The sequence below is a fragment of the Nanorana parkeri genome, unplaced genomic scaffold (genome assembly GCF_000935625.1).
Source record: "Nanorana parkeri isolate BGI_ZX_2015 unplaced genomic scaffold, ASM93562v1 scaffold83, whole genome shotgun sequence".
NCBI classification, from domain to species: Eukaryota; Metazoa; Chordata; class Amphibia; order Anura; family Dicroglossidae; genus Nanorana; species Nanorana parkeri.
The window spans coordinates 640,758-653,364 of record NW_017306351.1 but is presented as its reverse complement, the minus strand read 5'-3'; the positions used below and the strand labels follow the sequence as shown (position 1 = coordinate 653,364).

General features: G+C 44.5%; 1 protein-coding gene across 1 annotated transcript in view; it reads left to right on the top strand.

The window, feature by feature from the left end:
* Positions 1-12,607, top strand: part of NOL8 (nucleolar protein 8) — a 45,147-nt gene that overhangs the window by 20,806 nt on the left and 11,734 nt on the right. Inside the window, exons 10-11 of the mRNA XM_018552288.1 lie at positions 4,904-5,045; positions 9,878-9,958. Of these exons, the coding sequence (XP_018407790.1) occupies positions 4,904-5,045; positions 9,878-9,958 (223 nt within the window). The remainder of the gene's footprint in view (positions 1-4,903; positions 5,046-9,877; positions 9,959-12,607) is intronic.

The window sequence follows — 12,607 nt, the reverse complement described above, 5'->3', positions numbered from 1 at the left end:
ATGTGGTAGAATTTTGGCTAGCCGGTCCGCAACAATTTTGGAGAGTAGCTTGGCGTCAGTATTAATGAGAGATATTGGGCGGTAAGAGTCCGGGAGAGTGGGGTCCCTGTCCTTCTTTGGGATTACTTTAATGTATGCCTCCCGCCCCGTGTTGAGGTATGCTCCTCCCTGCCATATGGTGTTATAAACATCACATAGTGTAGGAGTCACCTGGTCTTGCAAGAGTTTGTAGAATTCGTAAGTGTACCCATCAGGACCCGGTGACTTTCCGTTGGCTGTGTGTTTGATGGCCTGTGTAACTTCCTCCTGTGTTATGTCTGCATTAAGACATAAAAGGTCTGCTTCTGAAATTGTCGGGAGGGCCGTTGAGGACAGAAAGGCATCACCCAGGGTAGTGTCAGTCGGGGATGGGGAATATAGTCCAGCATAGAAGTCCTGCAGAATGTCATTAATGCTCTTGGGGTCAGTGGCAAGGATACCCTCCTTTGATCTTAAGGAGGAGATGTGGGATTTAAGAGACCTTGGTTTAGTCAAATTGGCCATCAGTTTGCCTGGCTTGTTCCATAATTTATGAAAGTGTAATTGTGACTGAGTCTGGTAGAATGCCTGTCTTTGGGCAGACCAAAGCTCAAAGTCTTGCTTGGCCTCCTTCCAAGCCGTACTGTTTCCCGGCGAGGGGTGTAGTGAGAACGCTAGCTGGGCTTGGCGAAGAGAGAAGCTAGCTTTAAGAAATCGAGCTTTGGTATACTTGGCACCTACATAAGACATACTTCTGCCTCTGAGAACCGCCTTTGCGGTCTCCCAGAGAAGAGTCAGGTTGTGGGCAGATTGATCATGGAATGATTGAAATTCACACCAAGCATCCGACAGGAATGACTTAAAGGAGGGATCTTTGTACATGTGAGAGGGGAAGCGCCATATAAACGCATCTCCCTTAGGGAGAGAGGAGTGTATTTGGAGGAGTATGGGGGCGTGGTCTGATATGGCTATGGGCAACAAACGGGCTTCGTCAACCAGAGCATCCACCAAGTCCGACGCCAGAAAATAGTCTATTCTGGCGAATGATTTGTGGACACCCGAGAAGTGAGTATATTCCTTTTCCAGTGGGTTGCGGACCCTCCATACATCAACTAGGTCTAGTGCTGTGGACAATTGGGCCAAGTTCGTAGGTCGGGTGAGGGGTGAGTCTTAAGTGATGGCAAATCCCTCCCGATCTATCTTCGTCAGTCACCATAACCGCATTAAAATCTCCTCCCAGGAACTTGTGTGGATTAGTATCCCGGAGGATCCATGTAATGGTTTCCTGGAAGAATGTAGCTGTAGGCGAGTTCGGAAAATAAAAGTTATATATGGAAAATATTTTGTCGTGGATTTTAACTTTCACCATCAGCTTACGGCCTTCCGGGTCTGTGTCCGTGTGCAGTATGGTATAGTTGAGAGATTTGTGGAACAATATGGCTACTCCTGCTTTTCTCCCTACTGCAGGGGAGCTCACAACCTCTTCCACCCACAGTTTGCGTAACCGGGCCACATCTTGCTGAGGAAGATGCGTCTCCTGCAGTAGGACTATGTCGGGTTTGAATTTATTAAGGTGTCTAAGCACCATCATGCGCTTAGCGGGTGAGCGGAGGCCATTAGCGTTCCAGGAGATCACTCGAATCGTTTGGGACATAGGGGCATATTCATGTACTTATAAGGAACACACAATGCTATAATGAGGATTGTACGAACAAAGATGTCTGACATAATTTTGGCCAAAGGTGCATAAATGCTTAGCAGAGAGAAAATTGAGGACAGCTGAGTGCACTGGCATGTAGGGTGTTTTACAAGGAGGCAGAGCACATGGGAGGAGCGAAGGAGGGGGTTCCCTCGTGTGGCAAAGGAGGGCACCTGAGGTCTGCTATAACAAACAGGGACAATGGTTGTGAGGCCAGCAGGGCCAGACAATATGCAATAGTGGAACCAATAACATAAAAAAAATAAAAAACAAAAACCGTGAGCAATCAGTACGTGACTTCGCTTTCTTCCTAGAGAGCGTTGCAGAGCTTGGATGGGTGCTCCGCTGACCCAGGGCATGTTCCTGTGAACCACAGGCTGCAGGGGCCCAGCCTAGGCTGCGTGAGTACAGACAGGAAATACAATCAGACGGTGAAAAATATAATCAAAGCTGGCATGAGAAACTAAAATAAAGTTAAAGATGAAATAAATAAAATAAAATAAAATAAAATAAAAGTAGGGCGTGTGAAACATAACCGTAATTCTAATCAAAGGTAAGTCTGAGTCTCTTTTTGTGGGGGGCGAACATACTGCAATGGGAAGGTCGTATGTACTCACAGTTGCCCCGGTCCATTTTCCGGATGAGCTGATGGGTTACGAGTCAAGTGGGTCTAAGGAGCAGCCGAAAAGCCTGGTGGGATGGTGGATATCCCGTAGAAAGGGCAGGTAAGTGCGCGCTGGATGCATCCAGCAAGAAGTAGAGCGCGGGTGTACAATTAAGGCGAATCCGATGGAGTCATGGGGAGGCGGGTCGCTGGTCTTCTGGCAGGAGTAGCCGGGCGTTGGGGCCTAGGAGATGGTAATTCCGGGGCAATCGAGGCTCTGTTGTTCATGTTGTCCAGGAAGATGAGTGCCTCATCCGGGTCTTGAAAGGAGCGCTGGATTCCATCCGGAGACTGAAAGCGAAGATTGGCCGGGTAAGCTAGAGTGAATCGGACTTTCCTATGAAACAAAAGGGAGCAGGCCTTCCCGAACGCCTTCCGCTTCCTTGTTACCTCGGCCGAGTAATCAGCGAAAATGAGAAGACGGTTGCCATCCAGATGAAGGTCCTTCTTGGATCTAAAGGCTTGAAGGACGGCTAGGCGGTCATTGTAATCTAGGAAACGTACAATGACCGGTCGAGGTGTTTTTCGGTCAGGAGTATTGGGGCCTACTCGGTGGGCCCTCTCCACTTTGCAGGGGGCGGGAAGGCCCAACAGGTCCGGAATGTTGTGGGCACATATAGTTGGCAACATAGAGGAGTGGTAGGATTCCGGGAGTCCAATAATGCGTAGATTGTTCCGCCTGGAACGATTTTCCAAGTCCTCAACCCGATCCAAAAGGTGTTGGATGTTTCGTTTAGCAGAGTGGAGCTGCGAGGAGGAGGACTCGGTACCCTCTTCTAATAGCACTATGCGGTGTTCTGCCTCCGAGATCCTCTGGGCCTGATTAAGTAAGTCGTGTCGCAGTGATTGTATGCCTTTGGCGACCGCTTTTTGCACTACATCCTGGATGGTCGGTTTCAGCAGCTTTGCCACTTCAGCTGCGATCAGACCATGCTCGGATTGCGCCGGCCCGTCCTCGTCGGATGAAGCGCTGATGTCCCGTCTCCCAGAGGCGTCAGCCATCTTGGAGAGCGGCGGTCTTTTGCCGCGATTCGGGGTGCCTTTACCACGGGGTGTAGAGCGTCGCCTCGCCAGGAATTTATCCATGGGGATCGTCACCGACGAGAGTAAGGTGTTCCAGAAGGCTATGGGTAGCTTTCGGCGTGCCGGTGTATGATTTTATATCAAGTATAGCCCTGGGCGCGCGGGAGCTCAAGTCTGCTGCCGCTACATCAGGCGCTGGAACCGGAAGTCCCATTTTCTGTCTTCATCCACATTCATCACACAATTGAATTCACCTTTTATTATCTTATTATGAGCATTATCTTGTAATATCCAAGAACTGACCTCTTGGAAGTAAGCATGTATGAAGGCACTAGGGAAGTAGAAAATGTATATGCAAAATGCTTTGAGTTGAACACTGCTGCAAATTCTAACTCTGTGCCCTGTCCTTAGTGTCTACAATGCTAGATACAAGTATACCGTATGACAGAGACTTGTGTAAAAGAACACCACCTTTGTCCCATCCCACATTTTTAACATTCTTTTGAGATCAACTTCTGGGAGATGCGTCTCCTGTGGCGGGAGGCATGTCTTGGTTTTAGGCGCTTAAGGTGGCGTAGTACCATATTTAATTTAGCCCATGATACAGAATAGGTAATGCCAATCAATAGTCAAACAACATTTTTTTTTTTCTTCACCATAATACAAGCAAATAACCCATAGACCTAAAATTTCCTCCAAAGAAGGTGATCTGATTATGAGCCAACAGTGTTCACTAGGGCCACAAGAGAGCACAAACAATCAATGATTGAAAAACATTGGGGCAACCATGCCCTTGAGTAAAGTTTTTAAACAATAAAAGAAAAATTGTAAAAGTTGTTACAGACTTCGCTTTTTTCCTCGGTCAGTTAGCAGATCCTTCTTTATGCTCCACGTAGCTCAGGAAACGGCAAATATTAAAAAATACACCAACTGAGTGGAGAATGAAGAATCTGTAGATATTTGTAGAGACATCAATATGCTACGCAAACTGTTTATGCTATATAGATCTTGTGTAAAAATAATAATTTGTTACTTGGCAGTCGTCTCAATAAGATGTTGCTCAGTATTGATGAATATAGCTCAAGGTGTCCATTGATACATTAAAAATTAACCAGGCCAGGACACCACTAAGGACTGAGTGCTCGCCTCTCCTAGGAGAAACTGTTTACAGAGCGCAATTGGTGTTACAACAGAAACAGGCAGTAGAGCCAAAAATAGGTAGGTTACTTGTCTCGCTTACACAGGTGGAACAAAAGGTGGTGAGTTAGCCATTCAAGGCATCCAATGAGCCTCAGCAATGCACAGTCTGCTCCGAGGAGGCATGAGGTTAGAGGACTGATTTGTGCTGTATCTCGGGCACCGGACTGAAAGCCTCAGTAACTAATTGTTCATGATTCTAATAAATATGACACTGTCTTGTAACTTTCCTTGCTGAACGTGGGTTTACTTTGAATTAATATAGAATTGTTACAGTAAACATTTGATTTTGGTTCTTACAGAGGCAAATCAATCAAAGGTAGATGAGGAGCATGACCTATCTGCTGAAAAGAAGAAAAACCTTGGCATCCTGCAAAGTATCATGAACATTGATGTGGAGCCAGAGTCTGCAAGCAAAAAGGCAGCTAAAGGCAAAAAATTCAAGTAAGTCACAAGTTATTTATTGTAAATCAACTTAAAGGAGAATTATGAGGTGAGTGACTCTCACTCGGCCTCATAATCTGAGCCGACCTGTGGCAATGAAACTGTCACAGGTCGCCTCAGTAGATCGGCCAGTGAGCGAACACATACCGTCGCTCGCTCACTTCTCGATCTATTTCTGCAAAAAGCTGTGACTGTCACTCACGGCTCCCTGCAGGGATTCCTCCCCCCTCCCCTGTCCGATCCTCCAGCGCTGACTGGCGAAACGGACGGGGGAGGGCACAGCTGGCTCTGCCTCTGGATAGGCAGAGCCAGCTGTCAATCCCGCAGCTGGGTGGATCCAGACAGTGTTGTCGGGATCCGTCCAGGCTGCGGGGTCTCAGCTCGTGGTATACTGAGCTTTGGGTCACGGGAGAACGCTAGTTTGTGTTCTCCCGTGACCCATAGGAGAACTATGGGGAAAAGCCCTGACTCCATAGTTCTCCTTTTAAGCAGAACTTTAGCCAAACAACTAAGTTAGAATGTGATCTGTTTTATTTTCCAAATTTGCAACTCTGTTAAACCATTCGTATTATTCAGACTGAATAGCCATAATGGTAACGCCAATATTCACTATTGCCGATGTGTCGCTTGCTTTCTATATTGGATGACTACAGAGCATCTTCACACTGCTGTGATTTCCACTGTGCTCTTTTCTTCTGCCCTCAAATCTTCGTACCTAAAAACCTTTTTTAGATTGACTGGCTGAACTGCGGAATGCAGGATAGCTAATTAATAAAGTAAGGAGAGCGCAACAGAAAAAATGTGAGTCGGATACATGCACCACATTTACTCTACTTTTTATTAGACTTCTCCTTTTTAGGACCCATTCACACCACCACAAGAAGAAGCAAACTGCTGTAACAATTTATCATAAAAGTTCTTACTTTTCTTATAATCCTCGTTTCTAGCTGCCAGTGATGTCACATCCTCCTATTATTAAATCAGTCCTTCCTGCATCCAGTGGGAAGATGTAGGTCACCAATGCATGTGTCATATCCTGGCATAGAGAGCGGACTTGATCTCCCATGAGGCATTGTGAAATAGAGGAAGTGGGAGGTGTGTATAGGCAGAGCTGTGGGTGGAGATGGAAAGAGCTGCAAAGTGCTATATGCTCTTCCCATCTCCACCCACAGTGGGACTTTTAGTTTCTTGCTGAGTACAGACTCAGGGAATAGATACATTATAGTTGCCTCTGCATAACTGATTCGCCTGCTTTGACATCATCCTACCTCCTCCTAACAGTCCAACAGGGCATCTGACTGTGTGGAATAGTGATGCCTAGTTCATGAAAGAATTGTTCTTTTGAATCGATTCTTTTCAGTGAACTGGATGAAATTAGCTATCGGCCTGAACTGATAACTCATTTAATTTGAAAGGGTTCAGTGTTGAATCAATAGGACAGCAGCTCTGCTAATATGATCATAGAGTGAGAGAGCTCAGCCCCTCCCTGCAACCAATCAGCCAGCTAACACTACACTGAGAATCAGAACTTACAACAGTTCTGAGTTAAAAGTAAAATAGTACACCAGTACACTGAATCATGAGTCTCCAGTAGAACCCAGTACACTGAATCAAAGAAGCATGAGTCCTCCAGTAGAACCCAGTACACTGAATCAAAGAAGCATGAGTCCTCCAGTAGAACCCAGTACACTGAATCAAAGAAGCATGAGTCCTCCAGTAGAACCCAGTACACTGAATCAAAGAAGCATGAGTCATCCAGTAGAACACAGTACACTGAATCAATGGTCCGGTTGCAGCAGTGTTAAGGGACAGACAGCCTTGCAGAGAGATGACACCCACAGTCTGGATGAGAGGAGATCCTCATTTAGATTGATACTTGAACCCTTTTAGGTTGAGTCAGCTCCTGAGCTTCAGTTCACTTCCTTGTCAGCAGATTCACCAAGTAAACCGATGAATCAATTAATGAATGGGTTCATTTGAATGAACAGTTCAAAATGAACCAATTCATGTAAAATATCCGAACTTCCCATCACTAATGTGGAACAGTAGCTTGTTTTACGCTTTTCCTTTTGGAAGGGTCATGTTTTTAAACCTTTTCGAAGGAAGTGAGCTAAGATGTTCCGCACTTTCAGGTATTTCTATTGGCTTCACCTTACAGAGATGTAGGCTATTTTACTTGTGTTTCTGTGCCCATCCATCAGAAGAAGATTCACAGAAGTATATAGCTAACGGAGAGACCAATTGGCTGAAGTTCTAGAGGACACATTTTTTTAAAGGGATCTTCTAAGAGATGGTGGTAGCCTTGTCCTTAACTAACATTTAACCTGGTGCTCTCCCAGAGCATTAATATGCTCCTTATACACTACCATCCTCTCTGACTCAGTAAGTTGCCCAAGAACCTTTTAAAAAGGATATTGCTAGTTTGGGAAATCACATGCCTCACTCATAGCAATATGCTCAAAGATTTTTTAGGGAGGTTAAAGTCCTCCTCAGACAGCATGCTTAGCAAATAGCCAGCTGCTCTAATTTCACCCAATTTGCTGCAGGCAACAGCACTCAGGACAGCCACCAGCTACTTTCTGCACCACTGCCAAATTACATTTGCACCTGTCCACAGACTCCCAAACTAGCAGATTCTGTTTGGGCTCATGTGGGGCTTACCCGGGTGCTGAAATTGCCTCAAGCCACAGGACTTTTTCTAATTGCAGCAGTGGCCTTCTATGAAAGCCCCATCCTGCAGAAACACACACCACTCACAAAGTCCGCAACACTTGTGCAGTTCTAGCAAAATGTAGCACTGTTACTTTAAGGGCTGCTTTCTCTTTAACTCTTACATGAACACCATACCTGTCACAAATAAAGTGCTGTGTCTTTCAGTGGCTCCTTTTAGCATAGTACAAAACAGTTCACCATTGAAGAATTTACTTTTTAGCAAAGATCAGCAGTCTTCATTTCTGCTCTTTGCATGCCTTCATGTTATGTGGGACTTAGCTTCCAAGGTAAAGCTTTCAAGGGCTCAGTCAACTTGCCAATTTGCATATTAAGTGATTATTTTGCCCACTTTTATTTAAAAGAAAAGTTCCTTGTATCAGGTTTCCCTTGCAGCATCGCAAAGAATAAGATAAATTCTCAGTCTTGGTCGACTTAGACCATCTAGTCTGTCTCCACACAGACTACCTTTTCTCGCATGCGTCAGTGTGGTCAGTGCAGGTTAGGACACTCTCCTCGTGTCTGTGCACACACATGCTGCCTACTTGCAATACGGCTTTCCTGGGGAGGGGCCCCGAGCCTCAGTTAGATCCCAAACAAAAGAACCTCTGCACAGCTGCAAAATCTGTGGGGAATGGCTACCATCTAAAATATGGACCTAGGAATGTAGGCTTAATCCCACCCAAAACTCTACAAGGCCTCCGGGCTCCAGGGCCCAAAACAGAATTTACTAAGCTCTGAGAAAACAAAAAGCTTGTTCTCTCCATAGGGGACACAAACCCTGGAGTCCGTCACCCAGGATAGGTGAGAAACCTAGGTGACTTATAACAACCATCCACAACCCTGCCAGCCTCATGCCTGTTCAGGGACTCCTTACATGCTAAACTGTGCTCAAACTGCTTTTACTCACGGTGACAGAGGTCTAGCCTGTCACAGAGCCTATTTTGTACCTGGGCAACAGTGCGTCATTTCGCTTGTTGCTGCTCTGCTCGAAAGCATTTTCTGATCTCCCTAATGCCCAGCGCTCTTTTTTCATGAAGGAGGAACTCTTTTTGCTTAGAGGATAGACATAACTTAGTTCATGCTAACAGCAGTCTCCTAGATCTTAAGCTGTCACAGGTCATCAGACCCTTTTCTCTCACTAATTCCAACTCCACGCTTTGGTTTACTTTGAACACTCATATGCACAGGTTCTGTTTTGGTGACAGTAATGCTTTTAAGGTTGGGAAATGCAGGGAACATGAACACTTGACTCAACTGAGCATTTACTCACCAGGGGAGCAAAGCAAGTTGAAATTACTGTGCTAATGTTGTCTGGGTCATTCCTTACTCCCCTCACAGGCAACTTGAAATCACCCCAAGATGCTTATTGGAGCTCATGGTTCTGCCGAAACTACCTCAGGCAGGAAGACCTTTTGCCAGAATGAAGCCCTGCCACAGAAAATAAAATGGCTTCTCCGTAGAACCTCTCCTACATAATTGTATTGAGCATCTGACACCTCTGATCAGTACTCTTTATCTTCTCCCTGCCAAAAAACTTCTAATTGCATACTTTATACAGCAGTATCCTCCCAGACAACTACCAATCGCTGATTTGCTGCATAATGTCATTCTTTTTCTTTCCTAGTACATCTTTACAAAAATGCAAAGCATTGTATTATTTCTGTTTGCTGTAGCCATCTTACCTGATACCGTTTTATAGTTCTTTATTTTTTTTTATTTTGAAGAAATTTTAACATTAACAAAAAAAATAGGATCATTGTTAATCCACAACATACATGATACAGTTTTATCCAGTAGTTGATGATCACGCTACACCATTCCCTCTATTACAATAATAGAACATTGAAGCTCTTTGCTTTTGTGAAGGAATTTGCAATCTCCGGTGCAGGTACTGCCGACATTCACAGTTGGAAAAAGAAAAGTCAAACATAAATTAGTTTAATCAAAGTGTACCAGCCATTTTAGTCCTGACTGATGTTCTACTCTGTGTAATCGCAGATTTGTAAAGTGTTAAGGTGCATCGTTTTCTAGAAAAATGTGTTCATCTTTTGAATTCCCTTAATATACTTACCGTATGGCACTACATTTTTTTAATTTTATTTTTTTTGTTTGTTTTTTAGAGATCTGAATGCCCTTCATTATGATCCTGCAAAGGAGGACCATGCAACATTTGAAACAAAAGCAGAAGATAAAAAAGAAAGGTAGTTTACATTGTGACAGTAAAATGTAACATGCACATTAGTGGTGCTTTTGCACATCTCACCTGATGGTACAGTTCTAGTTCTTGCTGTCTTTAGTAAGTTATACATTTTGTTCTCAAGGTAGAGAGAAAAAAAAATTAAAAACCTGAACAAGCTCACTGATGTAATGCACAGTGTACTGGTCTATCTAAAGTTAAACTTGATTGACTGTGTAAGAGAATTTACTCCTAAAACTAGTTACCAGGTTCAGGGGATCCTCTCGTCATGTTTTTTTCTGTTTAATAAGGTAACTGTATCTGTGTTTTTTGGTGGCTCAACCTGTTTACTAACATTCAATGGGACATTTAGCAATAATTATGTTTAAAAAAGTGTTGATTTTCACTATGTCTGGATCTGGCTTCCCCCTGTTACTGAAAATTACCGTATATACTCGAGTATAAGCCGTCCCGAATATAAGCCGAGGTACCTAATTTTACAACAAAAAAATGGGCTGAAAATCTCGGCTTATACTCGAGTATATACGGTATGCCAAGATAATAATTTCCCCTGTCAGGAGGATATGATGGCTTCCCAATTTGACAAAAGCAACCTTACCTGAACTCTTAGATTTTACAAAGGAGACTAGGATTTCCATGAGAGTAGCCACACTCATCCTCTACTTATTTAAATGCTGATTGGAACATGCTCATTTCTAGCATTTCATCTGGACTGGAGTAATGAAGGTAGTCTGTCTGATTCATTGCTGGATGAAAGGACAGAGCTGGGAGAAATTTAGCTTCCTCCTCTCTCCTTCAGCAATGCCAAATGAACACGGTACCACAGGGCACCAAAACAAGGATGCGGCAGGAGAGATGTGTGTGGTGATGGGCCAAGGAAAGGCCACCTGTCAGTATGGGTAAATGATTTAGCTTTGTCATTTTTACACTAAAGGAAAAGGAGGGGGCATTTAATTAGCATCATGACCACAACCATACTTTTAAATTTCACATGGTGCTATCAATTCAGAAGTGTTGTGATCTGATCCCATATGGCTCTTACAGCTGGGAAGTCTTGTGATTTGATCTGGCTAAGTTTTTATTATTCAACCCACTATATAATTAAGAGCTTTTTGGCTGTTAGTGTTGTCTATAAGCTTTCCTTAGCCTGTTATCCAACCCCTAATTTTCCTTGTGAGTTCATTAGTGTGACAGTATTCCTGGGGTTTATTTATTGTGGCCATGTGGAAGTAGTTGGGTTAGCCACAGGGTGCTATACGGGTCAAGGGCAGTAACATATTTGCACTGGTGTGACCCCATTCTTGAAGACCCCTTTGGGGGCATGCTTATCCAAATTGAGCAAAGGCAAGGTGACATTTCCCCCCTTGTTGGGTGTCTGATGCTACTGGTGGGTGAGTCTTGGCCCATATCTTTCCACCGGGTAACCCTGGTCTACATGGGTGCTGGCCCTTTAAAGGATTCCTTGTCTCCTGAGTGTGCGTGCGTGCATGCGCATACCTTCACTTTTCCCTTCGGGATGTGAAATTCGTATCACCGGCACTCGGGACATGCAATTCCGCGTGCCGGGCGGGTAGTTTTTTTTTAAATCTACATTTAGAGCTAAATGTAGATCAGGGAAGCCGCTCATTTAGTACAAGTGATCTCGGATCACTTGTATAAAATGAGCAGCGATCTTGTCTGCCCCCCGCTTTGGTTTTCAGGGTCCCCCGCTCTTGTGGGGGACCCGGGACCACGGCAAATGAGCTCAGGATGGAGAGCGGGGAGCAGATCAGAATTATAACCTTGCAAATTATAACCTCGCGCTGATATGCAACAAAGCAGCAAGTGCTAAATATAGTGTAAATCACTAATATGTATGTATGTGCCACACTTATATACACAAACCTGCATAAAAAACCGAAGTGTACCAGTGTTAAATATTGACTCAATTTCTTATAAACAGATAATCATCATATGGTCCCAATGCAGATATATTTTCATAAGATCTTGAAAAATCAGAGTGTATATACAAGTCCAACCAAAATCTATGTGGACACCAAATTCAATGTGGACACCCAACCCAATCAGTCACCTTGCTTGCAGAGTGCTACTCACCTCAGATTACCTCAAACACAAGTCTCTCTACGCTACACGGAGGCTCCCTTTCAATGCCATCAGTAGGGGTCGACCGATATCAGGCCCACTGCCTACCGTTTATGTTCAGCTGCCAGCGCGAGATTCCGCAGCTGGATGTTAATCAATATTGGGTATTGATATTCTGTTATCGGCCTGAAAGGTGGCCCAAAATCGGTATCGGTTTTGAAAAAAACCCCATATCGGTCTACCCCTACTATGGACTATCTCCTGATTTAATTTTTTTCAAGGGGTTTTAAAGCCTCCGTTTTTTTTGCCTATATCTACTGCTAGCAAGCAGTAGATATAGGGAAGAAGTAAAAAAAAAAACGCTTTAACTAGGTTTAAACTTACCTCGTTATCGCTGCGCCCTCCCATCCGAAACTGCTCGGGCGGCCGCAAAGGATCTTGGGGCGGGCGCATGCACAGTTCCGATTCTCGGCCGGGAGACGAGCAGAGACGCAAGGTAAGTCTATGGGCGCGTGCACCCGCATGCAGACACCGCTGGATCGGAGGGAGAGAGTAGTCAGCGCTGGATCGG